A 13,418-nucleotide genomic window follows, 5' to 3' on the forward strand; every position below is an offset into this window, starting at 1 on the left:
TTCTTTGGTGTTATATAGATTTTGATGTTGATGCTGATATTAAAGGAGTCTTGCAGCTGATATCAGTTTTGACCTAGCCTGTTAGAAAGGGTAATGCTGTATTATTTCAGTATCTCTGAAATAATTAAATACTTACATACATTTAGAGAAAATGGCAATGAAAGACATTTTACCTTCCTTTCAAGTCCTTTGCAAGCAATTTCCTTTCAGCACTGCAGAGTATCAAGATTACAGGCTGTCAGCATCATTCTACAGACTTTCACACTACGTAACATTCTCCAAAGAAATAGACACATCTTCACTAACAAGAATTTATTAGTATATTTGGAAGAGATATGCAGTAAATCTTTACAGCACAAAACTAAACATGGCTCCCTCTTGAGTCTAAAGTTACTTCCTTAAAAAGTGCATCTTTTAACAAGCATCTTGTTCAAAAGCAACAGGAAAACAAAACACAACATAAACAAAACCTCTGAACTCGCAAAAAAACAAATGGTAGAAAACTGCATTTTGGGCAAACCAAGTCAGGTCCAACCTATTTTAATAGGTGCCTACTGCCGCTTCTGGAATCACAGTTGCATGCATATCTCTAGTCATATTGGATTTCTCTTTCAGCTTTGACTGAAGCAATGTGTGTTCCATCACACCAATCTGTATGTCCATCTGAATGGTTTCTTGCCTCAATTTTGTTAAGGCCTGTTTAATCTTCACTAGAGGAGCTGTCCAAAAAAAGATAAACAGTACAACTCTGTCAGCCACGTAACACAAAAGCATTGTTTGCTATAATTTACTCCTTAAAATGGAAGAGTTGAACAAAAGGGTGTTCTACTCTAAAGACATGATTGTACTGATACATCATTTTTAATATGCAAAACGCTTTAAAGACAGAAATAGGCAATGACAATTTTGCTGTCTCTTTGACATCTAAGAACTTCATAAAAATGTGCATCAACACTAAGACAGGTTTTTCAATGATGTGTTTTGCTCAGCTGAAAGCCTTATCCCCATAGCTGACTTGAGGTTTGGTAGAGAACTGAACACACTTTCAGCAGGGTGTGAAAATCTTATCTGTGAAAAGCTATTAAAATGTTTTGTGCCTTACATTTTTTTTCTAGCCCCTCCCTTCCCATTAATATGATGCTGCTGCATCATCTTGCTCCTTGCAATTGCTCTTATTCTTGTTTTAATTAAGTACATATCATGAAACTGTCACCAAGAAAAAGGATGTGTTGTCTGAAGCAAAAATGTACTTACCACCATCAGTCATACTGCTTCCTTTCTCTTCTGTTTCCTGCTTTACTTTCTCTAATGCTTCTGTAATCTTAAGAGATTTTTTCTTAATTAAACCAGATGAATATTGAATTTAAAAAAGTCTCTGCTGAATAACTGCTTTAAAAAAAAAACTGATCCATCTTACTTGTTACGTAAAGAGGAACAATTTTTCAAACATTCAGAAATTTTTAATTTAACTAAATTAATGTTGTAGAAAATTACAGAAAAAGGTTAACAGTTTGACCGAACACCATGGTGTTACTGAAAATCTGTGCATCCCCAATAAAAAACAACAATATTAAGTGTTTCAGTGTGACGCTGGATGGATGAACAAAAGAACCAATATTCCTACAGATCAAGATTCATCAAATAACTATGCCCACCGCCCTTCTGGAAGCACCAGGACTTTGGTATGTTACACTGGAAACCTGAGAAACAGCACTGCAGCATAAGAAGGTGCAGCAGTCCAGCCTACTGGCACAGGTACAGGTCCACATTTGAAGAACAAAAGTGCATTTCAGCACTGTCTAGCAACTAGTTTGCCTTTGTAAACAATGAAAAAAAGCAAATATATGATTCTAAAGTATAGCCAGGGAAATAATTCAGTATTCTTGTCAATAATGTGAAAATAGTCCTTCATTAAGGCTTCAATAAGCCTTTTCAGCAATGAAAAGGAATCATCACTGCATTGCTACTGCATGCATGCAGTGGCAATAGTATTGCTAGATGGGCTGAGGTCTTGACTGCATGCCTGAAAACAGATCAGTACTAACATCCAATGTGTCTGGTTTACCTCAGACATGTGCCACTGCACCTATGTAGTTTGAAGGATGCCAGCTAGTAACATATTCACCATTACTTATCAGTCAATCAGGTCCCAAAGTGCACACTGTAAATCTGAAGTCATCACAAAATACTTTTTCAAGCTTACTTCCTTGAGAGTGAAATAGAAAGCAGATCTAATTCTGCAGAATTCATACACTCAGAAATCTTTCCTAGAAAACTCACATTAAACTGCTGTATTACCTACTGCAGCTGCACTTGGTATCACTGTAGGTCCCTTCCAACTCAACTGTTCTATCTGTTCTAAAACATCTCAAACTTGTTGTACTATTTTGAACACATTCTTATTGTATGGCCTATTTTATGCAACTATTCCAGAGGCTTTATTGTCTAATAAGTAAACCTGGTTTCTAAAACCCAAACAGAGCCATTTAAAAAATTTGTGAATTGGATAAAGAGTTGAAGTATTTGGAAACTGGGCTGTAATTCTAAATTAAATGCCATGAAACACTCAACATGGTGAGGCAGTTAGGAGACAGATGTTTATTTAAATTTGTCAGAGCACCAATATAAAGGATAAAAGAAAATCCACAACAGAAAACCAGATTTTTATTTAATAAGATAATTTGATGTATGGAAGAAATTACTATTTAGTCAAATATTGCTTTTAAGTGCCTGGAAGATAAAATTTCAAACTGTTCATTTTAACTAAAAATAAGAGTTAAGCTTTTCTTCTTCCAAAGAATTTAGGGCATGATTTAGTAATCCCCCATAATTCTAGGACACAGGTTAAAATACAGAACATAAACCTTCATTTTCAAACTGAGCTCACATTTCATGAGTTAAAAATCAATGGCAGCCTGGATTTAAAATTTAGAGACTGGACTAGATCACCTCCCCCAAACAATGAATAATGTTTAACATGAGAACAAATCAGAGAGAACTGGTTTCATTAAACTGGAACCACTAGATGCTAACTCTTTGAAGACTGTTTTAAAGTAAGATGTGTTTTACCTCAGAAAGCACTTTAATCCTTTCAGTTACTCCTCCACTTCCCTCCTGGTACTTCTCTTTAGCCTGGAAAAAAACATGTCTTGGCTGTAATGACAGAGTTGGAGAGATGTATGCAGATAGTTCAGAGAAAACTTCAATGTTTGCTCTCATATGTTTAAATTCCAGAAACTCTCCCACAAAGCCCCAGTGAGGTTTACAAATGAGGACAGTCTTGAAACATCAGCCCCTGCAATGACTATCATTCAAAAATGTAAAGCAGTAAATAGTCCAAATGCACACTTGATAAGAACTATACTTTCTAATCATTTACATGAGGAAACATGAAGAAAATCTGCCATAATGCAGAAAGGATTGAATACTGAAATCCAGAATAATACTTCATCAACAGTAAATTACTATCTCAAAGACACCTTAACAACAAGGAAAACAGAAGGTGCAGAAGTCAAATTCTGTTAGCATTACGGTCAGCATGGCCACAACCACGAGGGCTTGCCAAAAGGCAGACTATAATGCCTCCTAAATAGGGGATAAAAAGCTTCTCAGACAGCAATCTATTGGCATAAAAACTAAATGAAGCAAAGAAGTAATCAGAGTGCTTTGTGCAAGTTAGCACCAGTACCCAATCTAAGGGATGAATGTTGGACTGTAGTTAGTCTACTCCTGACAGATGTGTGACCTTCACAGGGAAAGCAGAACTAGCAATTTACTAGCTGCTCAAGACTGGCAACAGCTTGAGCTGGCAACATACATAATACTCAGGCAAAACCATCTATTTTCCCCTGCAGAATAGTTGAATAAAAATTGCTAGTTTAGCTTAGGACGAATATAATTTGACAGCCAATCAACATTGCCCCTGCTTTATATCCAACAGCAGAATTCATAGATAGCTCACTCCATGTTGTCTTTGCCTCTACCCTCACTTAACAGCAAGTTAATACAGGACAAGGCAACAACAAAAGATCAGCAATACCTCACTCAGCAAGGCTTGTGCTGAACGGTATTCTTGAACCAAGTGCTCCAACTGATTGTTGATGTACTTTTCCCTGCTATTGATCTTTTCCAGTGTTCTGCTGATTTCATTATGGAGTTTGTCAAGGTAACCCTAGAAAATCACATTCTGTGGGTTGACAGTATACAGACAGTATGCAAAGAGTATCAAAATGATGCTGTAATTAAGAAAGGCTATGGAAGCCTACAGACAGAGAGAAAAATAGTACAGAATTACTGTGTTTAGCCAATAAAAAATTATTCCCAATGTGTTCTGGTTTGCCCACCACCAAAACACATATTTCAGTCTTTACTGCTTCATCGTTCTCCCCTCCTCAATTAATTACAAGTGTCAATGTCAGTAAAGTACTCTAGCAACAGTATTTGAGAGTATTTGGGAGGTTTTAGCAGCACCTTCAGATTGTATTATTCTATTTTGTCCTCAGTAGTCAGAATGCACTTACAGTAATGCATTCATTACTGGACCCTGATAGCCCTGTTAATCCTCACACATACAACTCTTTCCCAGAAGGTATTTTGCCACCAGCACTGTCCTTAATGATCATTGTCGTATCTTTCCCTTTAAAATTTTACAGCAATAGCACAAACAAAATGAATTAAAAAAAAATCAATTTAGTCTTTAATGCATATCAAACAGAAAATACAAATGCTGACAGATTAGTAAAATATTCTGTACATACAAGACATACCCTAGTTTCTTTCAAAGAAGAATCAATTCCCTCCTTATGCTGATGCATTTGATCTACATGAATCCTCCAATCCTAAAAAAGGCATCACAAATTAAAACACAGGTAAGAAAAATTTTTATCCTTCTCTGGTTACTAAACAACAGCATGTATGCAAAGCAGGGTCAGTTCTCTTTTATACTACCATGTATCATCCTGCCAGTGCCATGTTCATAGCCAGGGGCACTGGCTCAATGTGACACAATTTATAAATCTCCTAAATGTCACACGTGACACTCAGATCCATAAACAAACACTGACATCCTCACTGACAGCATAGTAGCTATGCTTTTTAGAGTATGATCTTCATGGAACTATTTCTGCTAGAAACCACTCTGGGCACAAATACTAAATATATTGATTGTAACTGCACTAGTTCAGCTTACTCTTAGACAAAATGACTGCTTTTCATGCCCAACACCTACCAATTCTGGACTATCAGTTCTTTCCTTTCTATTTCAGTCATTACCGTTACCAGGAGAAGAATGGAAAGAAAAAGAGGCAGAAATACCAAAACTTGGTTTTGGTAACAGGATACAATTAGAAAGGGGAAAATTATTTCCAGCTTCAAGATCATAGGAAACATACATGGACTCTGGGGTGGGGGCTGAGAAAAGGTGCTGTGAATTGGCCCTGCACACCAGGTAATGAGTCACTAGAGAAAATGTGCTTATGTTGTGTTTCATGTTTGCAGGAGACTCACGATCTCTTGTTGGTCTGGTGACAGTTGCTCACAATTTGCCAAAATTTGGAGTTTAAGTAAAAACGACAGGCACACAACTGACCCCACCTCTGTCCAGGACTTGACAGTAAGTTGTAGTTTCTAGTGCCATTGATTCAACTATTAATACTCTGCTGGTACTATGTAAACATGCACAGCTTAGGAAATAGAATGTTTTCTGGCACAACAGAAAAAGGCCCAACGCTTCTCTCCAGTTATTTCTGAAAGAAGCTAGAAAAAGATGAATCCTCTTTCTATGTTCATTTTGACATATTCCTTAAGGCAAAGAGATGGTGCATTAAGTGGGAAGCTAGTAAACCTCAGATCCTACAGTGGCTTTAATTTTTCATCTATGTCTTTATTAAGTTTTAATTACTCACTGTGAGACTCAAGCATCAAGCATTCTCTGCAACAGACAGGCTTGCTGAGGATCACAGCAGAGTGGTTCAAGCCAGGCAATTCTTCACACAGAAAAATGCAGTATGGTATAAGACAGGCAAGCAGCTCACCAGACAGTTGAAGGTTTCCCCTATTTTTGGCTAGGTAATTATCTTTCATTGTATTCAGGTATATGTATAGTATTGCTGTATCAGTGCTCCAACACTCCAACTACCTGGGTCACTGCAAATGAACAATTTCAATACTGCACTGATCTCTGTGTGCTACACAAGCTCCTGGAAAGAATACTTATGGCAATGCCAGGAGCAGGCCCTAGGTTTGGACCTGCCAAAGACGGATACCTACTTCTAAGCTGCTCATTCTAGACTCCTTGAAACAGACTATGGAGAGAAATACACAGTTCTAAAACATGATGAATTTCACCCTGAGACAGTTATCAGGATATGGTGAGCGAAGGCAGTTGAAAAAGTGATCACTTATTTTCACTAAACATTAGGAGAGTGCAGGATGACTAGACCAGGGTACAGACCTACTTGATTGTCATGTAAATTTCACCAAAAGGAATTCCATACAATCAGCCTTTCATGTGGTTAAAAAATAGAAGAGTTGAAAGGTAAGATCATCAGCTGTCCTCCAAGAAGATGTTTTAACAGTTAACTGAGGATATGATTTTTTAGAACTGTGAATACATTGGAAGTGTCAGCGGACTGAAAAAAATCCCCACTGAAAAATTATATAGAAATAAGGTGCCTTGTAAGCAGCAGAAAAAAATTATGACATTGAAAAAACACCTTACTGAAAATTATTGCTTCTAGGGTCGAAGCAAGTTCAGACAAAGGTTCAGACAAGGTAGCACTGGAGAGCCCATTACTCACAGGTCTTTGCATGACAGAGGACAACAACTGCAAAATGGAAAGTAAAAGCAATGACTGAAATCACATTTTAATCACGACATGTACACAGGCAAATCCATTCTTCCAAACCTTATTGTCAGTCCTGACTGTGACTTTCAGCTGTGGAAGCACACGTTCCACTTCCAGGTTCCATTCTGCTGCATCTGTTGTGGACTGTAAAATCTCTTCTTGCTTTGCAGTGTCATTCATGTTCTGTGTAAAAATCACAAAGTTTATACACAAAATATCACTGTTATGCAATGAAATCACTATAATGGCTTGCAGTGTTAATATCAGAAAAATACCTATATCCAGAATGATCTAGACTACAGATGAAAAAAATTTCTTTAATGGCTTTCTTTGAGTCCATAAAGATTTGGAATTAAAGTATATCTTCTTATCATACTTAAAACTGAAGACAATTAAATGTATATATAAGAAATTATAATACATCTCAGAAATGGTGTATGTATGTGCGATTAAATATATTCATAAAACTAATACCATGTTTCTCTAGAAGTCTTCGCAAAAACTTTCTTGCAAATGTTCCCAGCAGCCCTTCAGTGATATCAGTTTAGAAACTGGCTGCACATTTTTTGTTCAAATTAATATTAATATATAATATCTGATTCATTTCAGATGGGGTTTTTTTTCAAGTAAAGACTATACAAGGATTTTTAGATTTAAATCCAACAGATGTAAAAATCTCTCATGAGAGGACTAATGGGTAACAACTTACTGATCTGTACGTCTGTGCCTTTAAAACATTCAGGTCAATATAATTTTCTTCATTGTCTGACTCTTCTTCCTTAAGAGAAGTTTCAAAGCAAGACTTCAGTAACTATTGCAGAATTTTTCTCCATAATTTTTTTTTGCAGGAGAACAAACCAAGGAGTATTAAGTTCCATATTTCTGAACAAAACAAGACATGGAGAATTTATGATATGGAGCTTATGAAGAGGCATAATACCTGGGACAAGCTGGAAGATCAAAGCTACCCCACATATTCTTCAGAGCACCACAATATTACAAAAATAAACCAACAAACCAACAAAACCCAAACCCTAAAGCCTCTGACATCCAATGGCCCATTGTCAGTGGTTGTATGGTAATTGTATTTTTTTATGTATTTCTTAGAGGTCTACCTTAAAAATAAAGCCCCATCAAAACAAAAGCCAAACCACAACCAGACCTCAACACAGTTTTCAAGATGTTGTTTGCACGATGTGTTTGAAGTTACAGAATGATGCCACATTTTAAGTGTACAGAATAACACAACTGAAATTGAGGCAACTGCTTTTTTCCTTGCCCATGAGACCACACGTTCTGTTCACATACTCTATAAATCTGTTATAGTCTCAAAAATCCCCTTCTTTTGTGACTATGATCAGCTGAGAGCCCATCACCCGTACGTAACGATGCTTTTTCTGTGCATTAACCTTCATTTATCTTTACTGTATTTCATCTGCCATTTTATCACAGACACTTCATCCCCTAAACACCTTGTCCCCCTCTTGACTGTCTTTTCCACCAAAGTGAAATTTCATCATCTACCTCCTTTCTACACAAATCAGAAAAGCTGCAATAACACAGGTCTTAGGGTAAAATACTTCAAGACTCACTGAAAACCTTGGAGCTTATTTCTCTTTCCTCTATTTTACCCAGTTTTTAAATATTTTCTTCTGGCATGTCTGACCCCGAGTCCCCTGAATACCTGCAAGAAATTAAGACTATCTTTTGCTAAATGGACAATACACATTTGTGCAGCATTTAGAAGAACACACCACCAGAACAAGAAGACTAGTTATCAGAACTGAGAAACCAAACTGTGCAAATTTTCTTGCACACCCAGCCTCACTGCCTTCTGCTGGCCACCTAATACAGGCTATCCCTGATTTACAGAACTAGGTTTGTCTCTGTCAGCCTCGTCATTTTTATTCAGAAGAATCAAAACCAAAGAACAATCAGTCAACCCCATCATTAACATTTAATTGCTGGAAATACTGCTAATTCAATTATGGATATAGTTAATATCAATATACTGGCAGCAACAATGGACCAGGGAAAAAAATTACATTAGCATGTAATTAATCCCTGTAGAACTACTAGGGGCTCTAAAAAGTGAGTATCCTTTTGGTATAAACTGCCTGGTAATGTAATACCTAGTAAAGGAATAACACCTCAGTGGTTTTATTAACACACATACATTCCAAAGAGCTAAAAGAACATATTAGTTATGAAAATCATGGCCTAGGACAATCCCTGAGAACAAACCCAGAGGTTCTTTGAAGGATTTCAACTGTGGTTTAGTTAACTGTTTCATCCCCACTTCCCAATTTAAGCAGCTTAGACCTCAACAAGATACAGATAACAGCTGACTGTTTTCCTATTTTAACCCTTTAGTTTAACATCAAAAGTAGAGTTATCAATAGAAAAGAAACAATTCTGAATCTCTGTGTTTTTAATGCATAGTTAGATTCCACTGCACATAAGAACATACACTCTGTCTTGAAGAGTTAATCTTATCTGAAAAGCAACAAAAAGCCCTACAGAGAATCTGACAATGCAGGAATAGAGCTGCAAGAAAAAAACCTGAGTGGCTAATTGAAAAGACTTCTTAAACAAAGCCAAACAAAATGAACAGTGAATAAAAATTTCCTCATAGTTGACCCATACTAATATAATTAAAACCAACCAAATAAACCTACTGCAACATCCTCTTCCAGTTTACTAAGTGTTAATTCTGCATCATCTTCTGTTATTTCTTCTTCTTCTGGCTCTTCTGTTGGGTATGCTGGCCTGAAATTAATTCAAAGAACAGCAGAGCTTTTAAACACAATAAATTAAAAATACCTCTGCAAACAAAACATTTAATGAGAAAAATGGATGATATGGAACATACCTAGACAGTGATTAGTGTTTCATAACTTAAATAAAGATATACTTTGCCTTGAAAGTCTTGTTCATCTTGGACTGTCTTAAAAGTAAAGGCAGTACAGTAGATCCACACTACAAAGTCATCTAGGAAGTAAATTTGGGAGTTTTTCTCTATTGGTCTAAGCTGTTAAAATTCAAGTGCAATTCACCACAGGCTTATTTGCAGCCTACAGTGGAATTTGTGTACTAAAGAGAAGTAACAGTAAAATATTTCCAAGGTAAAAATTACTTTGCTATATCCATTTCAAAACCCATTAGAGGAAAATACTAAAATAAAGAACACTTTAAAAGACATTTTCATACATTTGAGATTATCTGTCATCTAATTTGTCCTAAGATTTCCTTCAGATTAAGTAAAATTACTCTAGTCTACTTGTAACATGATCATACTGTGCATAACTCCAGGAATTTACTACTGATTGATAGAATCTAAAAGGACATTACATGTTTCAACTCAAGTATCAGATTAACAAGGAGTTATATGAAGGGAAATAACAAAAAAAAAAAAAAAAAAAAAAAAAAAAAAAAAAAAAAAAGAAGTCATCAGTTAAACCTTACTTAGCTAAGTTATAATGGTCCAAACTCAGCCTTGCTGGCAATGGGCCAGTTGTGTGAAATTGCATTAGGAATTAATTGGTCACCCTGCTTCAAGCCTAGTTGAATCTTCCATCTCATGAAACATCAAGTAAAATGGTTTTAGTCATTCCTATGTTTTATCTTACCACTACAACTTACACCTTTTTGCTGGAAAACAATGCATAAAGGAGGGTGCATAGAAGTGTACTGTACCTTTTCCAGCTAAACCCAGTGTGTTTCAAGGCTTCTTCAGCTAAACAATCAAGAACATAGCACACTTGCTCTCCACAGCCTGTCTTTAATTTTGAGGGAGGAAAATCCACAGGCCTTCCCTAAAATAAAGAGACAGGCTGTTTCTAATGGCCTAACAACCCAAATTTTCTCAAAGAGAGATAAGTTTTGTACAGTAAAACCAAAGTGTCCCTTGTGTATGAGATTTTATTAATGACAATTAACATTCTTCTCCTATGCAGCTCCAGTGAGGCAACAGAAGGAAAACCAGATGAAGCCAAGGAACAGATGCAGCGTAGCAATCTTTAAGCATATGGTAAGAGCATACTCCCAGGTAGCAGAAGAGACAGAAGCCACAAGGGATCTGGATGGTCAAGCGCACAAGTGACAAAGCAACGTAAGAACAGGTACCAAGAAACTCAAGTATTGAGACTTAACTACGAACTTTTCAATGTCCAGATTTGCCTTATAAAATATTTTAAGTTACTGCTGTCATGCAGAATAAACATAGTAGTTTGATAGTTTAACTCCTTTAGAGAACAGCGTCCTTAACATCATTCACAGCTGCACCAGAGTATAATCTTCCATAAGATCATACTTCTTGACCTTTGGAATTTGGCTTTTTTCCTTTTTTTAATTAAAAAAAAAAAACCTCAGTAGTTCCTGGCAGTTTGTAAAACCTTTCACTCCTTAACAAGAAAAAAAAAAAAAAAAAGAAGAAGAAGAAAACACAAACACTATTCTAAACCACTTCCTACACTAGAAATTATGTCATTGACTTTGGCCGGAGCAGGATCACAAACCTTCCAGATGAAATCTCTGAAAATTATGCTACTATAAATGAGAAACATATGCGGCACTACAGAATGTAAGCCTGGTTTAATCCATTTTACAGACTGCAGAACAAAACTAACTGGAATCATCTATAAGACCATTTCTGTAGTGCTAAAAAAATAGCAAGTAGGTACAGCCTATGTAAACTTCCAATTAACTAAGTAACACAGTACAAACTTACAGCTGGAAAAGTCTGTCCAGTCCTTGGGACCAGACCCAGAAGGAGAACAGTGTGTGACTGCTGTTATTTCTGAAGGGAATGCAGGCGTTTGCAACACACTTGAGAAGAGAGCCTGTGTGACACTCACAAAGGACCGCAGCTCTGAGAGCACGTTTGAAATCACTGCATTGGGGTCATCGTACTCCTGCGGCTGCTCGAAGGGATGTCCTGCTTTGCTGATCAGCCAAGCGGCAAGCGTGCAGAACATGAAGAACTGCTCTCCGGGATTGGTGGGCAGCGCAAAGTAGTGCCTGTTTAAAAAGTGGGCAAATGGCACGTATTGTGAATTTCTGGAGCTCTTACAACATTATAGGTAATCACAGGCTACAGAGCAGTTTCTTTACTCAATTTTCTCAATGAGCAACCCTCCTGACCAAAAATCAGGATGCCTAGTTTCACACATTACCACAGCAGACCAAGTTTTCTACACCCAGCTTGCTTATTTCCAGCTTTGAGTAAGTTATTAGTCAACACCAGACTTGGCTGCCAAGTTCCCCAAATCACCTCCCCTTCATGCTTTCCTCAAGAAATGAAGAATGATGGTATTCCTACATCTGCAAATTCAGATCAGGAGCATTTTTTGAAGTGATCCTTCCACCTGTCTTTACCTACTGTGCTTTGGGCTGCTTTGGAGAGCAATGAAAACTGGATCTGACTTGGACCACACCAAATTCAAATATGTGGTCCTAACAAGAATTCCATCCATAAAACCAGACCACCCCAAAAAGTCTAAATTACATGCACACTGGATACTGGGAACTTCTGGAAATGCTTCCCTTTACCAACACAGCTACTCACTGAAGTACACAAAGGTTTGCTGTCCTGCTCCAAACATTCCAATGGTTCAACAGCAGGCTAGAAATAATTTACAGCCACTGTGCTCATACTTGAGCCTCCTTCCCAAAAAGGGGGTAACTTGGACTCCCTTACCAAACTGTTGCTTATAAGAAGCTTAATTCTGTGACACCCTGCAGTGGCATCTGGCTGAAAGTGATGGATGGGTTTAAAAGTGATTTGGGCAGCACACCGGCCCTGTTTCCCAGATTTCCTGTCACCACCACAATTTAAAGAAAGACATAAAAAAACACTACATATGAAACAATTATGTACTGGATACAAAACCCCAGCCTTACCAAAAACGGGTCCAAGACCCTCTTTTTAAAGAGTTAAAGGGTAAAAAATATACAAACACCATTAACAGCTAGCCTGAATTCAAGATATTTAGAGTTATTTTTAACAACTTGGAATTTAGGCAGAGCTGTTTTCTGCAGAAGAGGTAGAATTTAGGTAGAATTAGTTTTTGCACCCTGGCATGTAGACACCCACTACTTGCCAGGGGCAGGAAAGGTCAAGGGACTATTTACTCATCCCATCTCAGCCTTTCGCGGTGGCTCGCGTTCTGAAAGCTTCCAGCTCTCAGGGGAAGCTTTGCTACTGGCTGGTTTTCCCAGGCATCCTGTCATGCAGGCCCTTCGCTAGGCTCTGACGGCCCGGAGGGATTCCTTCCCACCGCCCCCCGCCCACGGCTACGCCAGGGCCTTCAGGCCGAGGAGGAGGCGCGGGTCAGAAGCACCTGGATAGAGGCCGCATGTTGTGGCGCAGCAGCGCCTCCTCCTCGTAGCTCAGCAGTTTTAGCTTGTCCAGCAGGTCCTCCATGAGCACGAACATGTGAAAAGCCGCGCCGGGGCCGCGCTCCACCGGCGCCTCCTCGTTCCGCTCCCGCTCCCCGCGCCGGCCAGGAGCACCCTCTTCCGCCATCTTGACTCGTAACCACGGCGACAGGGGCGGGGCCGCACCGCCACGGA

At 38.1% G+C, this 13,418-nt stretch overlaps 1 protein-coding gene across 1 annotated transcript; it reads right to left on the minus strand.

Moving 5' to 3' along the window:
* Positions 1-297: 297 nt before the first annotated feature.
* IFT57 (intraflagellar transport 57) lies at positions 298-13,413 on the minus strand. The gene is made up of 11 exons (XM_009095465.4): positions 13,187-13,413; positions 11,702-11,864; positions 10,542-10,660; positions 9,524-9,614; positions 7,555-7,623; positions 6,906-7,028; positions 4,767-4,838; positions 4,040-4,171; positions 3,070-3,132; positions 1,255-1,321; positions 298-719 (listed from the first exon to the last, which is right to left on the minus strand). Exons 1-11 carry the CDS (start codon positions 13,369-13,371, stop codon positions 541-543), a joined length of 1,263 nt encoding a protein of 420 aa, XP_009093713.1. The 5' UTR covers positions 13,372-13,413; the 3' UTR covers positions 298-540.
* Between the last annotated feature and the right edge of the window lie 5 nt (positions 13,414-13,418).

Source organism: Serinus canaria, chromosome 1 (assembly GCF_022539315.1).
Source record: "Serinus canaria isolate serCan28SL12 chromosome 1, serCan2020, whole genome shotgun sequence".
Lineage (NCBI taxonomy): Eukaryota > Metazoa > Chordata > Aves > Passeriformes > Fringillidae > Serinus > Serinus canaria.